At 41.5% G+C, this 18,606-nt stretch overlaps 1 protein-coding gene across 2 annotated transcripts in view; it reads left to right on the top strand.

Moving 5' to 3' along the window:
* LOC104326448 (cytochrome P450 2J6-like) overlaps positions 1-18,606 on the top strand; it is a 28,551-nt gene that overhangs the window by 5,981 nt on the left and 3,964 nt on the right. The window contains exons 2-9 of one of the 2 annotated variants that reach the window (XM_075418187.1): positions 633-779; positions 9,254-9,432; positions 12,054-12,167; positions 13,542-13,704; positions 15,522-15,671; positions 16,145-16,305; positions 16,975-17,151; positions 18,196-18,337. In XM_075418187.1, coding sequence (XP_075274302.1) covers positions 12,099-12,167; positions 13,542-13,704; positions 15,522-15,671; positions 16,145-16,305; positions 16,975-17,151; positions 18,196-18,337 — 862 coding nt within the window. In that variant the 5' untranslated portion in view covers positions 633-779; positions 9,254-9,432; positions 12,054-12,098. Of the gene's footprint in view, positions 1-632; positions 780-9,253; positions 9,433-11,999; positions 12,168-13,541; positions 13,705-15,521; positions 15,672-16,144; positions 16,306-16,974; positions 17,152-18,195; positions 18,338-18,606 lie in introns of those variants that run through there. The other variant, XM_009931230.2, reaches the window with a different exon arrangement.

The following is an 18,606-nucleotide window of genomic DNA, read 5'->3' as shown; positions in this document are numbered from 1 at the left end:
TGCATGTGACTTCCTCTGAGTTGTGTAGACAAGTTTGCTTCTGCTGAAGTCAGACTCTTTCTAAAGAATATGTATCTGCTTTAGCCATCTCTCTCTCTGACAATCTGCAGTTTTCCCAAGCTGAATTCCTTAGAAAACTGAAATATGTGATCCTTTGCAGTTAGCCAAGCCACACCTACCATCGTTTATGAACTGTAATTGTGATCTATCTGTTTTGCACTTTGAATTTTGTTTCCTTCTTAGTAATGATACTGCGTCTAAATGCTAGTTATTGAACAGTTATCCAAGGATATCAAGTGTCTTGCATAATGGTAACACCTCATGCGGTTTCTGGTAGTTAAAATACCAAGGATGCGTTACTACCTTTCTGAAACACTACAGTTTTATGTAGTTTCTTGTACAGACGAAGAAACATCTGCACAATACCTGGCTGATAGGGTATGGTCTCTGAGATGAAAAATAATTGAATTCATGAAGCATAAAGCTAAATTAATGTCTTAAATTACACCTTTCCTTTTTATCATATTCTAGGTTCTTATGATATTATACAGAACACAACTGAGATTATTTTTCTGTTCAGGGGATTGTAGGGTGTTTTCTGAATTTTATGTATTTTGTTTTTTTTATGACAGGGGTTAAAATTTCCTGGTGCAAATTTTGGAGGTGAAAAAAATGTACAGATTCTGTTCTAGCTGTGGAAAAAAAACAAATAAATTGAAGAATGAGGCAAAACTTTTCATCTTTATTGATTTGTGGACCCCAGAGGCTTTCCAGGAGAGGTTTGTACCAATGTGTAGCAAATTTTAACTTAGAAGGCTTACTTTTCATATGTGTTTTTCACTGACTTTGATGTAATCTGTTGACTACAGTACATTGCTTTAAAAGTTTTGGGAATCTCCACCACTGACAGAAATGGCATAATTCTGGTGTTTTGGGCCAAGATGATGGATTTAGGTTAATCTCTTCAATCTCATTTTAGATAACTTTAATTATTTGTTTGGACAAGATTTCAGGCCTCTTCTGCCATTTTATCTATTCCTGTTGGGATGAAAAAAATCTATTTTCTCTTAAAGCTGCTTCTACTCGGTTTTTCAGCCCCTAGGCCATGTAGAAATTTGAGATCTTGCTGATTTAGAAGTGCCAAAACAAGTTGCAGTAGTGAACTTGGAGATGACTTAGGTTGCCTCTAAGTGAATTGTCAGGAATCGTCTCCTTCGGAATTTTGGAGGCAAGGGAAACAAGATGTGTGATTCCCAAACATATGTGGGACTTCCCAGGCTGAGTCATTTTAGCGTGTATGGTGCTTCAGACTTTGGTCCTAAATACCATCTTTTAGCTGAACGTAAGCCTTACCTAAAGTGGTTTACACCCCTTATACTGTGACTGTAAAACAGTTTTCTTTCTCTTGATTATCCGGTACCCTGTAGGTTTCTGTATGAAGTCTTACTTTGTATAGTTTTTTTGTTTATTAGCTGATATATTACATTGGATGTTTCAACAAGAACTCAGCTAATGTTATGATATATCTTTAAGTATGTATAGGAGATTGAGGGAATCCATACAATTGTGCAAGTTGCCTGTTTTAAAATTTTATCATAATTGAGCACCCTCGCTGAATTTTCCAGTCTGCAGTTTCCAGCTCAAAATTTTTCAGCAAAATCAAGGTAATTGATTGGAATTAATGTACATTATGATCTTGAAATATAAAGGTTTAATGCTTTCCATGGTCTTCTAAAGAACTCTTCTGAATTCCCTTAAACTTCAAGCAAGTATCTAAGAGTTAGTTATGGACACTCATTTCAGCTATTTTTCTAATGAGTAATTTTTTTAATTTTATGGGTTGTTAAATGTGTTAAATACACATCAATCAGTCTTGAAAAACATGTGGATGAGCATTTGTCTTTTTTTTTTTTCTTTAGTGGATTTTAATAATTTCAGATTAAAACATGAAATATAGGGCAGTTTCAGGGGGCTGCAGACAAGCAGCAATATTGCAGCATTTGCCTGCTTTACTTTTCTGAGCAGCCACCACTTGACTTCTCTGTGCAGTATCATGCAGCTCTTGTGCTTTAGTGAGCTACACATGCAGATGCTTTCCAGAAAGTGTGGAAGTGGAGGAGCAGTCACGCAAGGAGCATGCCTCTGCTTTTTTTTTTTTAATCTGTATGTTTAGTTTTTTGGGCAGAGAAGTGGAAACAGGAAAGGTTAAGGAGCATCATTTTCAGCAGCATGGTGCTATGGGTCATACACTTGAAGAGTTAAATACACAAAAAACTGAGAGAAGCATTTTGAAATTAAATACCTTCTGTGGTTTTATCAGCCAATTCTGACAGTTCCAGGATAACTCTTATGTTTGCCAAAAATTGCAGTGTTACTGAGTTATATTATTGAGCAGTCATTTATCCACCCAATTTTTCAGGTGTCAAGACTACTTGAGACTTTAAAATTACTTGCTGCTTGCTAGCACTCGCGTGCTAGAGTGAAATACGCAAATTCTAGTGAGCTTCTATACTGACAGATTTAAAATCACAAAATTTTTTCCTTGTCCCTCCAGTCCACTTCTTTTTTTTTTTTTTTTTTAATTTATTTTATGAAACTTTTTTTAAATTTGAGTGGTCAGGCTTGGTGAGCATGTCACTGATTATTAATTTATGCTTTGTAACCCCATTGTTTTATAGCTCAATGTGTTGTGGAACCCCTGGGTGTCTACGCCCTAGATCAATAAGAAACTGAAAGCATTATTACCAATATAAATGCACTAGGACACTTCTGTATGGGCGACTGCTTGGTGCTCACCGTACTGAATCATCAGCAGCTTTGTTTTGAGGTCCCTAAGTGGTTGCTTCTTGAAGCAGTTGCTGGCGGTTTCTGAAGGCTGAGTCTGTGCATTGCGGCACAGTGTGGTGTCTGCCCAGCCTGCGGGGTGGTGTTGAAGTCTCCATTTGCCGTGACATTTCTTACCCTTGCAGCTGCTGTGATCAGTGCTGTAGTTAAGTGTCGCGATCTCACTACAGCCATGGGGGAGCTCCGTGACGGATCTAATACTACATCTTTTCTGTATAGATCTGGTGGTGTACTCCATTTGGATTAAATTATTCAGTCATAAATCTGTGCTCTCATTACCACGATTACTTAATTTGACATAAAGCCTTCTCAGACATATGGGGCTACTCCATTACTAGCAAGGTCCCCTCTCTTCACTGTATACTTTGCATCGCAGTGTTGCAGTGTATCCCGTATGAGTGGTCTCGCTACTTTTGCAGTGATCCTGCCTGTTGTCCGCTCTCCTAGACCTTGCTGTAGGGTAAATTTGGGTCCTGCTGAGTAAGGCTGAGCTCAGCAAGAGGCTTAGTCTGAGCCTGGCCTTCTGGACACTGTGGACAGTGTGTTTTGCTACTGCTGGGTATGAGCTGTGGGCATGCTGAAGTATGGCAAGGCAAAGTTATTGCAGAAAAGCTTAGTCTGAAGTTTACAAGGAAGGGAAAAGCAAACAAGCTGTTTTAGAAGAACTCAATATTCCTTATTTTAATATTTTCACTATATGTGAGCAGTAGCTCTTCACATAAATCCTGCTTGCTCTCCTCTGACACAAACACTATTGCAACAGCTCACCAGTCAAGATGACAGATGTTAACTTTGGTTGTTTTGAACAGATGAGGAAATCTGCTGTTGTAATGAAGGTTTCAGGCCATAGGAGTGGGAAGCAAATGCAACAACTGCAGAGGACAGGGAAAGAAGAGCATCTTCAGAAAGGTGTGAAGCAAACAAATGGTGAATGTGGCATGGCGGGGGTGGAAAGGGCTCCTGGTACGCCTCTGCGCTGGGTGCGTGTCATCTGCTGTGCCATAATTACCAGGGCTCGTTTTTTTTTCTGTTGCAGAGACAGGCTCAGCGAGTATTAGAAAACACCGACTGGTTCCCTGCTGTGCGTGTATTGCTTGGCACGGTACTGTGTGCTTGCTGCCTGGCCTGATGTCAAGCTAAACAGAGCAGACAATTGCTAAGCAGGTTTTTTTTTTCCAGTGGAGACACTTAATTTGGATTTCTCAACTTTGCTGTTCCTTCCTCCCCTGCACCCTCTAGTCTTTCAAGAGCTTCATAACAGGAGTTGTTAATTGGTTGGTGGCGTCAGAATTTCTCTGTGGGAAGAGAATTACACAGACACAGTATGTCCAGGCAAGCGTTGCTGAGAGCACAGAATTAGAGTGAACGTGAGACTGGGAAATGTGAGCAAATGAAGTTCCCATTCTGTGATTCTGGTCAGCTCAGGAAAAGAGAACTTTCCTTACATGCATTATAAATAAACAAGATAGGTTTTTGCCTCCTGTTGTTATCTGTGTTGTTGGGACCTGAACACTGATGAGCTGTTTAAGTTGTGTAGACAAAGTACTAGAAAGGGACTTGGGAACTGCAAATTCTGTTCCTAGATCTGTTTGTAGCTTGTCTGTGACTCTCAGGAGCTTGCTTTATGTCTCTGGGCCTAATCAACCCTGACATTCATTTTTCAGAAGAGCTTTAAGATGGACTAATGAAAGCCAAGATGTAGATGGCAGCTATGACTGTTTCTGTTCTTTCCCTGTCCCCTGCGTTTGCTTCCCACTTCTATGACCTGAACTTTCATTAGAAAAGCAGGTTTTCTGAGCTGACAAAGAACTCATCTACCGGTGAGCTCTTGCAATAGTATTTGTCAGATGAGAAGAAGCAAGGCCTGCATGGAGAGGTGCTGCTCGTGTATAGTGAAGATATTGGAACAAGCAAAACTGATTTTCCCTAAAACAATCTTCTTGCAGAAAGCTTCTCTACACCTGCCTATACCTGCTTGATCTCACTGTTCCTTTGTATTTTGGTCCTCAATTCACAATTCATTCACGTTAACTTCTGCATTACAATGAATTCTAACATCCATAACTTTAACTCTTCCTGCTAGTAAGAAGGTACCTAGTCATCCCAAAGTAAAACCAGATGGTATATGTAATCTTAGAGAGACTTACCAAGGTTTTCTCAACACAGGACTGTAATAAAGTTATTAATTTTCAGGCCTATTTCTGAGGCTGTAGCAGGCTGAGACAGTGTGCATCACTGACGTGCGGTGAGAGCAGAATTAATAAAAGCCAGAGCTACTATAGGGAACAAAGTGACTGTTGCAAACATTCCTAATGTTTTGATTTTCCCCTGCTTTTTGTTTTTTTTGTTTTTTTTATTTTATAATGCAGTGCTACTTAGGTGAAAGCAATGCAGGCCTTAGATGAGTGCTGTATATCCTAATGGTGTAGGAGCTACAAAAGTCTAGTGTCTTTTCAGCATTGCTGTTCAGTGAAGCGCTGTGTAGTCTTGGCAGCGCTCTGCAGTCAGCTGCAGAGGAATTGGAGAGACAAGAATTTCATAGGCTAAACCACAGTACATCGAGTCAGTTACCCTGTTCTGCCTGAAGTGTCAGGAAGAAGTAACTGATGTTGTGCAGACAGCCCTATGTCTGGCATTTCCTCTTGCTTATTTCCAGCTTCAGCATTTTTTGACAGTTTTTCGGGGCAATATCTAGTAGCCTAGATGTTGCACTTGGAATGTCAGAAGTCATGGACAGAACAGAAAATTTGAGATAAGACTTGCTGAAATGGTTATTAGCATTCTGTCTCTTCCTGAAAGGGAAACATTAACCCCGAGTTCCACAATGCTGGCTGAGAAATGTTCAGCTGTTTGTACATTTGAGACTGGAAAGAAGGTAACAATGCTCATCCCATTCGCCTGCTTATTCAGGAAGCAACCCAAGCTGAAACACTGAAAAGTTTCTGATTGCCCAGGACTGGAAAAGATATAATCAGTTTTCAGCAGTGTGGCAGTGCCTCATAGCTAAACAGCAGCTGACCTAGGTCTGCATTGTCAGAGAACATTCAGAGAAGCTAGTAATTGTATGTGCCCCTTTTGATACAGGGAGCTCATCTAGATGTAATTGAAAGGAAAAGCCCAGTATGGTGTGTGGGTGTTTCTTTATTTTTGTGATTAATGTTATTTTTCTCCAAACTTTCTTTTATTCTGTTACTGGATGTAACATATTGAATATTGTTCCTCCCTCTGATGTGAAAAGAAAATGAAAAAGGTAAAAATTGAAAATTTGAAATTGTTTGAAAAAAATATTTTGTGAATATCCTATTTAAAAACTTGTAAAAATGAAACAAATTCAAAATGTTAGTGATTTTTTTTTTCCCCTTCCCTCCTTTTATGACCACTAGCACTGGATCACCTTTGTGCAAATGTCATTTACCATGCACAGAGAGACTCTGCCAGCAGAATACACACAATTTGTGAAGCAATTATCTATTGGCTAATATAGTAGCTAGCTGTGGTTAACGTGCTATTGCGCTAAGCATTAATACTTACCACCGCTCCTGAGACACTTTGAGTCTCTGCCCACCAGACAGCCATCAAATGGAGGAATGTCAGCCCCTGACATGCCTTGGATCTAGCTGATTCTCAGTGTTGCTGAGGTGCTGTCTTCCAGTTCTCTGCTTTTTAGGTTTTACTCTTTTCTTGTCAGTTCTTTTTCTCATCAATCCTTGAGCTGCTTGAGCTATTACAGTCTCAACAATTACATTTATATCTGTTTTTTACCTACTTTGCAGGGCTTTAGTTTATGTTCTTTCTTGCGCCTGATTTTCTCAGCAAATTTGAAGCTTGAAGATCACTGGTAATGTATCAAATGATGCTCACTGATGAATGTATCAAATGAAGTTTTGCAGTTGGGGATCCTGTAATATTGAATACTTTCATAAATAACTTGTTTGATAGATGGAAGAGTGTGCTTATACATTTACAACACGAAAACAAGCACTATCAACTGAAAAATGACCTGAAAAACTCATCTTCTGTTTAGTAATGTAATTGTATACTGTGGATTATTTCTAATTATATGGTGAAGAAAGAGGCTAAGCAGAAGCTGTGCAGATAAGGATCTAGGTTTTATAGCAGAACACAAACTTAAACATGAGTCAATATATCACTCATCAAAAAATGCAAGCAGTTGTACTTGGATGGGTTAAGTGGTGTTGTAGTCTTCAGTCAAGTTGCTGTCAGTAATGTTTTTATTTAGTGACTAGTTCATTCCCTGTTAGAAAGGATGCAAAACTTTAAAAATCCAGACTTTGACTTCTTGGTTTTTCTGAATGTAGAAGTGAGTAAAGGGATGGTGACATTTATCTGTCATAAAAAAATAGACGGATTTCCAAGTTGAACTTGGGGAAAACACCCTTAAAGAGAATCAAAACTGCAGAGTATTGATAAAAATGCATTATGATTTTTATGGATTTATTTGAATGAGTAACGTGCTGAAGAATGCATTTCAAAGCAAGTGCCCTTGTTCCCTCTATTAAGGAGAGATTCAACCGCTTTTCTTCACAGGGGAAAGAAATTATTACCTGCAGACTTTAGTAGCAGGGAGATAGAGAGCATGGGAAAGTCTGGAAAAATGTTTAAACTCAGACAATCTGTACTTGGCTGTCGAGGCAGTTACTGTTTTGCACATGTAAATCTGGTGTTTGTGGGGACAATTGACCAGCTCAGCTTCGCCTGTGAATAACCACCTTCAGCTGTTACTTTAAGAGGCTTCTGCCATAGGTCATGCCTCTGTAGGTATAGGACTCTGCAGACACTTCATTAAAATTAGGGTTTGCTACAAAGACCATGGTAATTTGAAAACTGCAGAAAATATATAGTGAAAAGAGCTCTGGCACTGGAAGAAAACGTGACGTGGGAACAGCTGGATATGGTAAGTGAAGTAGAAGTTGCAGCACAGTATCAGGTGTGCAGTTTGCACACAGAGTACTTCAGTATCTGAGGAAGGCCTACCTGTCTTCCATCAGAATGTTACACTAGTGACTATTCCATTTATTTCCAGACCCATACAGCTCTAAATGTGGAACTCTTCCCTGTGCTTGCAGCTATTTCTTAAATTTTCTCAGCCTGTGTGGCTCTACCTCACAAATTTATCTCCTTTAGTTGCAGCCATGATTCTTATTGTCATAGCATGTTGGGAGAGAAAAGCTTGTTGAATAAGCTGCAGTGAATACACTTTCCTAGTCGTCTGGAAGGGTAAAAGGAGGTCAAAAGGGAAGACAATGAGATACCTGTTAATTTTGGATATGACAAGAACTCTTTCAGAAGTGAACGCTGCAGAGCAGAATAAAGTACCTTCAGATGGTTCACCCACAGCTGTTGCTTCCTTAGTCAGACCTGTGTTGTAAAGCAGAAGTGATCTGCTCTGTCAGTGAGGCTGTCATGTTCCTGGTCATGTCTCCTGACTGTACAGCTCCTGAAATTTCCATGGGTGCATGGATGCTTTCCCCGGGAGCTGACATCGTGTTCTGTCCTTGGAAACCTCAGGCAGTTGAGGTTTAATGCAGCCTATGACATTCTCCAGACAATGAGGTTGTGTGTGAAATTACCACCTTTAGCTGAAATGGTCGGCTGCTATAACTGGCTAAATAAAGTTTTATGTTGAGTACCGTAGACCTGAGAATCAATTTTTAAGAGACTGTAAAAGCAGGGAGAAATAATGCTGTTCTTCCCTCCCTGATGGTATCTCATGAAAACCTTACCTGTTGCGGACAGATAAATCACATTATAGTAAGCTGAATTGCTACCCTTCTATGTAGCTATGCCAATGGTGCTTACCTATGGGTAGGCGCTATGGAAATGCGGACTAACCGGACGGTCCCTGTTGCGTTGCTGAATGCATGAGGCAGTGTATGCTGTGATGTTGCATCTGAATTTACTCAGAGGTGGCACTGCAGTGTCAGTCACTTTGTTGCATGGGGAGACTGAAGCAAACAACACAACTTGAGAATTCTCACTTACTGTACCCAGTTATTTAGTAAAAGGTGATACTTATAGTTGCTGAATCTGCAATAGCAAAACGTGGCAAGTGGCAAATGAAAAAGCAGCTCTCTTTCCCTACCTACAGGGAGGGCAATCCCCTGGAATTAAAGTAGAGGCATACGTCAGAGCTGATGTCCTTGATGCAGGAATTAATTCTGGCAGAATTGGCTTTCTTCTGGAGAGTGGGATGGACAGTGTGGTTTTTGCTTTTGTGTTTTTTTTAAAGGAAGTTGTTCTTTAAAATACTTTGGAAAACATGGAAAGAAAAATTTTCATGATACTGGCTTCTTGTCTTGTTTCTTGATTGAACTAAAGACTGACTGTGAAAATATGTCATGAAGAAGTAATTCTGTTTTCAAGTTTCTCTTTCTGCCTGGGTTTTTAGGAAGAACTGGCAGCACTAAATGTGTCCATGAATCCTTCAGATATAAAAACCGTCACCTATCATATCTGGACGGAAATGCAGGATGAGGAAAATGATGCCCTCCATATGGAAGTGTGGGTGTAGGAAATGGCCAGCTGTTATGCACCTGAAACTTCCATGGACTGAACTACAAGGCCAAAGTATGCAGAAATGAAAACCTGATCAGAATGGAGATGTTATTAAAAAGTTGTTGTGAGTGATTGCAGACAAGGTGTTTCTTTTTAAATTCTTTCAGATATGGCAGTGAACACTGTCAAATACACTCACTGTGTATGTAGAACACATGTGAACGCTTTTATGAAGCTGTTGATTGTATATCCCTTTGCATTATAAATCTTGTATCAAGATTGCCTGTGATGCCTGACTAGCAGCAATTCAAGATGAAAGGAAGAACCCAGCATGTTCCTTACATGCAATGGTGCTTGCAAATCAGGAAGGGATTATCGGTCTTGTTTACTCATCAAAGACAAGAAGGATTTGATGGGTGGACTGTTTGGTGGATGAGAAATTGTTTGGATGATTGCATCCAGAGAGTAGTCGTCAATGGCTCAATGTCCAGGTTGAGATTGGTGATGAGTGGTGTCCCTCAGTGGTCCATATTGGGACCAGTACTGTTTAATATTTTCATCGACGACATAGTGGGATTGAGTGCACCCTCAGCAAGTCTTCAGATGACACCAAGCTGAGTGCTGCAGTCGACATGCCTGAGGGACGGGATGCCATCCAGAGGGAGCTGGACAAGCTTGAGAAATGGGCCCATGTGAACCTCATGAGGTTCAACAAGGCCAAGTGCAAGGTCCTGCACATGGGTCAGGGCAACCCCAGCTAGCGATACAGGCTGGAGGATGAAGGGACTGAGAGCAGCCCTGCCAAGAAGAACTTGGGGGTACTGGTGGATGAAAAACTGGACATGAGCTGACAATGTGCACTTGCAGCCCAGAAAGCCAACCGTATCCTGGGCTGCATCAAAAGAAGCGTGGCCAGCAGGGTGAGAGGGGGTATTCTGCGCCTCTACTCCACTCTGGTGAGACCTCACCTGGAGTCCTGCATCCAGCTCTGGAGCCCGCAGCACAGGACAGACACGGAGCTGTTGGATCGGGGCCAGAGGAGGGCCACAAAAATGATCCGAGGGCTGGAACATGTCTCCTAGGAGGAAAGGCAGAGAGAGTTGGGGCTGTTCAGCCTGGAGTAGAGAAGGCTCCAGGGAGACCTTATAGCAGACTTTCAGTACTTCAAGAGGGTTTATAAGAAAGATGGGGACAAACTTTTTTGCAGGGACTGTTGCAACACGACAAGGGGTGACGGTTTTAAACTAAAAAAGGGTAGGTTTAGACTAGATATAAGGAAGAAATTTTTTACAGTGAGGCTGGTGAAACACTGGAACAAGTTGCCCAGAGAGGGGGTAGATGCCACATCCCTGGAATCATTCAAGATTAGGTTGGACAGGGCTCTGAGCAACCTGATGGAGTTGCAGATGTCCCTGCTCACTGCAGAGGGGTTGGACTAGATGACCCTTAAAGGTCCCTTACAACCCAAACTATTCTATGTGCAGTGTGTTGCCGTTGTTTGCCACTATAGGCGGGTAAAGAGTTTGGCATGTGAGATGTCTGTGCTAGTTAGAGGGAACTGGAGGAAATTTAGGAATTATTTGCATCTCTGAATTATTACAGTGTGACAAGAAACTTCAAAAAATCCTCTGATTTCCTTAGCTTTCTTATTACGCTGGAGTTTAGTCTTAGACCAGTCATGGTAGGGAGCTGGAGGAAAAGAGAAAATGGTGCTTTGGGCACACTGATCCATGGTCCAGCCATGCTGGGTCTGAAGTAGCCCTTCTCAGACCACTTCCCTGAGTATCCTCTGCAGTGTAGGGGGCTGTGAGAGTCACTTGCCTGGCTTCTCCCAGATGCACTGTGCTTACAGGCCAGCTGTGGTTGAGCTCTGGTCTGTAGACCTGAGGAGCTCAGAAAAGCACGGGTCAGGGTTACAGCCAGGCCTGTGGTGGGTGGAGGAAGATTTTGATTCCACCAGAATCTTCAGAATCTTTCCAGAGGAAGTTCAGTGGTGTCTTCTAAGATGTGATGAACTTTGTGTTTCTTTGTGTATGAGATGTGTTATGCTTTTTGTCAGTAGTACTAGCTACACCTGATTCTTCACTGCCGTTTGCAGTTCATCTGTATTGGTTACTGCGAGAACACCAATTACAACACTTTCTTGCTCTTGGTTTCCAAATCTCTATTTGCAACCACTCGTATACAAGGCTACTGACTGCTTCCTTTTCCCTCTGCCCCAAGAATGCTACCTGGTGAGCGCTTCTGTCCTTGTCTGTGTATGCGGTACCTGGATGACAACTGCAGCTTCGTATCCGAGCTCTTGGTTTGCATGTAGTCAGTGCTCTGAGCGACATGTTCCATCAGACTGATTGCTCAAAGGGATGTTCCTGAATGAGGTGCCCGCCTTCTAGCCTCTACTGGATCTGAAAGTGATGGTAGTTATTAGCATATTGCAGCATAGTGATGTGTTAAATACAGTCAAGAACGGGAACGCTCCTCATTTTCTGGGAACAGGAATCGTGGTAGGAAAGAAGGGAGGAGAAAAATTCAGAAAGCTTAAGTGTGACAGGGGAGAGTTAAGAAGAACAATATAGACTCATTTCAACAGACATATTCATAGCAGTTTTCTCAGTGATAGAATAGTTTGGAGGTGTGAAATGATGATAAGTGTAATTCTCATACCCCTGGGTTTGTTTCTTCTGGGTGCGCAGTTCCTGAAATTGCAATGGAAAAGTCGTGGATTTCCTCCTGGACCAATGCCATTTCCCATCATTGGAAGCCTCTGGCGGATAAATTTTAGAGCTGATCATAGGAGCCTGAAAAAGGTATGCATTTTCAGGTGTGAACTAAAGAGCTATTGAGGCAAAACCTGTAAAAAATTATGTCTGTTGATAGGCTGATGTGGTAACAGGGAGAACTTAATCCTGAGGGAGGGTGAGTTGTGGAAGTTAAATGAAGTGCCTAAAGTTAAGTAAAATCTGCAGAGTCTAACTCACATGAAAGCTAATATGTGTGCAACTTAAACAGAACTGAGGACAGAATTTTGCCTCAAGAAAGACTTCTGTTTTTAATGGAGGCTTTTTACCTTAAAAGAAGTGTCTCGGATTTCCCACCACAGATGCATACAGAAAATTTTCTAAAACAAGGTGTCTTGAATTCAGAAGATGTGAAAAGCACACCAGTATGTCTTCTGCTGTCATGGGATAGAAAGAAGATTGTATCCCGTATGCGGCCAGTACCTTAGGTCCATTGTTTTTCTGAAATCCAGGCTGGGAATTACTCCATGAGGATGAGCTAAGGTTGTAAATGCGGGTGGAAGGAAGGAAGGATTAGGTCCATGCTAAGCACATTAATACAGGTTCTTTCAGTGCTCAACATCCTCCACTGAGCCAAAAGTTCATGAAAAATTCGAATGTGTTGATATATTTTTCAAATTGCCACTTTCCTTAGGTGCTAAGTGCAACCTGCTTGTCGGGGGTACCTGCCTGCAGCTGGAGAATGCTGGCTTCAGGAAAAGGGAACTTAAAGGACCTTGATGCTAAACTTTTCTGATGGGTGCATGTTCATCACTGTGGGAGGACAGAACTGTAATGTTTCTTTGCCTAGAGCCAGGGACTTTGTCCTTGCTGAATACCCACAGGGTTGCCTGAGAGCGGTCCCTGTCGCTAGCCAAGCAGAGGTGAGATCTATGCTCAGATGCCTCGGTTGACAGTACTTCCATATAAGAGGGGAAGAGGTCCTCCCACTGAAACTTGAAATCTGCAGCACTAGAAGGAGAGTTACACCTGGAATATGTAGTTTCAAGAAATTCTAGTTGTTGGCTGAGGAAATGAAATACGAAATTGAAAAATGTAATTAAGAATGGGCAGGTGAAATTTCACGTGAAACCTATTACAGATCTATAAACGCTCAGGGGCATTTTCCTAATCATTAATATCATGAAGGCAACCCAGGCTAAGTTTTAAAAAGGGGAAGAGCATCTATTCTTTTATCATTCACATTGCTGTGAATAGCGGGTTCCCAGAGAGAGCCCAGAACCTTGCTGTGCTAAGCACTCCCACTGAAAAACAAAACCACTGTCCTTCTTCATTTCCTGAACCCCTGAGTAATGTCATGCTGGAAGAGAGCAGCCCATCATGTGTGCGTTTTGGTTGATGTTTCTCCCATGGGTATTTTTTTGGCATTGGTCTAACCTACAGCTGGCAAAAAGCTATGGCAATATCTGTACCCTGTGGCTGGGTCACAAACCTATGGTGGTGCTGTACGGATTCCAGGCCGTGAAGGATGGTCTCACCACCAACTCGGAGGATGTTTCTGGGCGACTACAGACCTATGTCTTCAACAGAATGGCAAATGGAAAAGGTAAGATATTCATATCTGTGGAAGGACTTAATTCTTGCCTGCCTTTATTTCGTCTCGAGTTTTACCTACTGGCAAGCCCTTAGTTCCCAATTCACCCGTTCTGCCTGCTCGGGATGAATGATGTAGTTCTGCAGCATACTCTGTTGTCTCCAAAGTCCCACTGTCACACATGTATTTCAGAATCTCTTGAGAGCAGCAATATCTGAGTTGAACTTGTTTCCACCAGCCTTTTATCCAGAGGATATAGAGCAGGTGGCTCTTTCCTCAGTCAGACTTCGTTGCATGTGGACTGCAATCTGGAAGGCTTTAACTTGTAATGCTAGCTAATGTAAGTAGAGAAAAACATCTTTAAGAAATGGAGATTATTAAGTCTGGAGCCATTTCAGTCCATTTGGAAGGGTCTTCATTGCCACCTTTTATCTGGGTGATGTGGAGTAAAGTAGCTGGGCTGTGACAAGCTGCCCTAGCACCAGCAATCTATAGCAGGGATGGCTTTAACAAACAGATGAAGCACAGCTGCAAGTCAGCAACTCTGCAACACAAATACCTGCCTGTTGGGCTGTCTCCTTTCCTCCTAGCCCAGGCTCCCAGGACAGCAGAAGGAACAGGGGAGAGTTACTGCAGACTGTGGACAAGCAGTTGTCTTGGGGAGCAAGCTGGCTTTCCCAGGGGAAGCGTCAGCTAGGCTGGTGGAGAGAAGTGGTTCCCCACCATGTGGATTAAATGGTTTATGCTGGGCTGCCTGCTAGCGTGCAGACTTGCAGCACAGGGGCCTGGGATTCCTTCCTGTCCCATATAGAGACCTCTGGTGCAAGGGAGCTCTTTGTAGATTGGCTAAAGCCTACGCTTCCTACTCCGGTTCTTGCTAGGTGGTTCTTGCCCTGGCTTCATTGACTTTCCAGGAGGGACCTGGACCAGGACAAGAACTTGGTACCTGGTGTAGACAGCCTGGTAAAAGCAGGATCCCCTAAAAGTCAGGGACTGTGTAGCACAGGCAACGTGTGCTTAGAACCACTTCTTAACTCTAGCCATTGAAGAGTTTCTCTTTTTGAGGCACGACCAACAGGGCGATGTGGTGATCTGCAGAAGGTTTGCATAAGGTTAAGAAGGACAAGTACAGGAAACACCCAGAGCTCCCCAGTGAGCGCCCTAGAAATCTGTTGGCTATGAGTAGCTTGGTGAGAGACACCACTATTTCCAGGCGGTAGAGACCTGAACTTGCTGTTTGTCGCGGAAAGCTGTCTTTGCCGCTCCTGCAGAGTTGACAAGTGGCAACATCTGCAAGAACACAATGTCCAGATGGGGATGTTGGCAAAGATAGCTTACAAGTAAGTATTAATTGTATTTGAAGATTGTACAAGATAATAAATGAGATCTTGTAAGAGACTGCATGAGCTGAGCTATAAGCTCAACCTGCATTCCCATAGAAGGTGAAGAATAGTTTAGATTCTTTTCTGCTCAAAGCATGGGCAAATAGAAGGCAACACCAACCCACACTGTTTTGCAACTTGTAGCAGGCTGCTGGGTGGAGTTTTGAGTAATGACCACTCTTCTTCGATGCTTCAGAGAGAATGGGACTAGTTTTGGAAGGCAGATGTGTGAGTCCTGAGATTTGAGTGGGCTTTTTGCAGGGGTGGGAGTATATTAACCAAGATGGTTTCTCTGTCTCTGACAAAATACAATTAAAAGAACACTGCCCTAATGTGGCTCTTTTGTTTATGAGTGGCAGCATGATGAGAAGATGACTCTTTGGGTGTATGTCATTTACTATTTTGTGAACACTAACGTGACATAAAATTGATTCTGGATGGCTGAAGGTATCCTGGTCTCAAACGGTGTCATCTGGAAACATCAGAGACATTTTGGAGTTGGAGCTCTTCGAAAACTGGGAATGGGGAATAAAGGAATGGAGCGCGGGATACAAACCGAGGCCCGTTACCTGGTCGAGTTCTTCAGGGACAAAGATGGTATGCCATTGACGAGGTGCTTGGGAACTGCATTTGGGCTTTTGACATAGTTGTACATAGTCTGCATGCCTCTAAGGGTAAAGATGAACTATTTTTTCTCCAGAAAAGAATGGGTTTGGAGCACAGCTTAGGTTTAGAGTGCAATTAAAACTATTGGTACAGTCAGACCTCAGCAGTGTGTGTTTTGGTATCAACACCAAGATCAAGATTTTTTTTTTTTTTTTTTTTTTTTTTTTAAAAAAAGGCAAACAAAAATCAAGGCTGGGAGTTAAAGACTTGAGGCCTTCCTGTCCTCATTTTTGAATGAGGGTTATCTGTTTGTTATGTTTGCCAGTGAATTTTGGGTGTTTCAGTGTAACAGTCTAAATAGCATAGGGGAAATCTATTATAAAATGTCATTGTGATCTTGTTTCCAAAATAGCAAAGGAGCTAAAGAGAGTGTTTTGGAGATGAATGCTTATCTCTGTCTGCAGGAGAAGCTGTCGACCCTTCCTTCCCTATTGTTCATGCCGTCTCTAATGTCATCTGTGCTGTGGTTTTTGGACATCGTTTCTCCCTAGAGGATGAAACTTTCCGCCAGCTAATTGAAGCATACAATTGTATAGTGGCTTTTGGGAACACCTACTTTTACTATGTGAGAAAATTACTTATCTAATATGTAAATTGTGGTATTATTGAGACCATTATTATGCAATATGATTATAAAATTTTATATTATTATAGTTATTGCATTATTTAATACACATTAAATGCAGATAAAAATCCTGAATGTGAATTGGACCTGCAGTGCTTTGGGTTTGACATTGTTCAGCTATTATATTAAAATTTTATTAATAATCACTATTAGAATTTCTCAGCGTATGCGGTGTGCCTGGGATGCTGGAACTTTCTGTAATTAATGGAAACACCAGTATTGTTAAGGTGAAAAGGTGGTAATAAATGTGAATTTTTTTTTTCCTGTGTGCTACGGTAATATATAAAGGTTTATTAATATTAATACATGTTAAATCTGTCTGCGAAAGCAGATTCCCTTGTTGATGAATTAACAGGGTAAATACAAGTAGAGTTATGCAGTAAGGATAGGAAAGAATCCAAGGTGGAAACTGTATTGTCTTTAATTTGTGGTTTTAGTGTGTGTTCAGGTACTCAACATGTACCCAACATTTCTCTTTGATGCTACAGTACTTTTCCTAGAGAAATTAATTCAGCAATTTAGCACTGAAAATGTCCATGCTGTATCTCTATAATAGCTTTGCTCATGTTGTGTAACTTACCGCATTTGTGTTGAATGCTTACTCCACAGATCTCTGAAATTTTCAAATGGACTACAGAGTATGTCCCAGGACCTGCCCAGAAAGCATTATATTCCTGTGATTTTGTTCGTTCTTTCATAAGGCAGGAAATCAAAAGCCGCAGGGAAAGAGGCACAACAGATGGACCAGAAGATTTCATTGACTTTTACCTGGATCAGATAGAGAAAGTGAGTAATTTATGCTGTATGTGACGCAGATCCTATCATAACGGATTCCCTGCACCTCTCCTACATTTGTCCATACATAGCAAACGTTATTACAGAGCTCTGCAGATACAGTTAAAAAATTCTGCTGTGAAATTAAAACATGAACTTTGAACAGTTAGTTTAATAACTTGTTTTAGACGTATAAATTAATTACATTGGTTTGTTGTTACACTGAGGAAAGGCTGGGAGAGTTGGGGCTGTTCAGCCTGCAGAAGAGAAGGCTCCAGGCAGACCTTATTGCGGCCTTCCAGTACCTGAGGGGGACTACAAGAAAGCTGGAGAGGGACTTTTCTACCAGGGCATGTAGTGATAGGACAAGGGGTAATGGCTTTAAACTAAGAGGGTAGATTTTATATTAGATATAAGGAAGAATTTGTTTACTTTGAAGGTGGTGAGGCGCTGGCACAGGTTGCCCAGAGAAGCAGTGGCTGCCCCCTTCCTGGGAGTGTCCAAGGCCAGGTTGGATGGAGCTCTGAGCACCCTGCTCTGGTGGAAGGGTCCCTGCCCACGGCAGGGCGGTTGGAATGAGATGATTTGTAAGGCCTCTTCCAACCCAAACCATTCTATGAATCCTTACTGCAGGCTGGGCAGTGGGCAGTAGGGAGGACTTCGAAAAGGTTCAGATATTTGGATGGTCATCTAATTCTGATTCCTTGTGTCTTATAAATATTTGTATTTATTATCTTTGTGCTTTGTACTGAGGTTTTCTGTGCTTAACAGTACTGTACGGTTATTACAACAATCTTAAAATGGTGGCAGTCTCTGCTCTGAAAAGAGCAGAAGTCTTTTAAAATGACAACATATATGCAACAGAGAGCTGAAATCGGCAAATGTGCAGAGAGTGGCAAAGGTGGGATAAAACCACTTCGAAATTTTTGTTTTACTTAAGTACCTATATTTTCTCCAACCTCTAGAAACATTGTTTGTTTAGGTATAGTGATTGCTGTCTGTCTCAGTGCTGTTACACAGGTGTACCCATTTTACCTTTCTCATTGACACCTGTAGACTAAAAACATCCCCAATTCTACATTTGATGAAGACAACATGGTGCAGTCTGTTTTTGACCTTTTCCTGGGTGGCTCCGAGACCACCGCCACCAGTCTGCGTTGGGCTCTGCTCTATATGGTGGCTTACCCTGACATCCAAGGTCAGTTGTAAATGTGAACATGGGTATATTTCAATTTAAGATTAATATTTTCTGAAGACCAAGCTTTCTCTGTTTTTTTAAGATCATATTTTTGATCTTTGCTTTTAAGAAGCCAGTGAAATAGAAAATTTTCAGACAGAGATTTTTAAATGATTTCAGGGATATTAATCTTCTGATACTGTATTTTTTCTTGTTGCTTTTTGTCAGACTTTTTCAGTACTGTAAGCATATAATGGAAGATAAAGTCTGGCTGAAAACACTTGAGGTAA

This window comes from Opisthocomus hoazin, chromosome 4, assembly GCF_030867145.1.
Source record: "Opisthocomus hoazin isolate bOpiHoa1 chromosome 4, bOpiHoa1.hap1, whole genome shotgun sequence".
Lineage (NCBI taxonomy): Eukaryota > Metazoa > Chordata > Aves > Opisthocomiformes > Opisthocomidae > Opisthocomus > Opisthocomus hoazin.
This window is presented reverse-complemented; position numbering and strand designations above follow the sequence as displayed.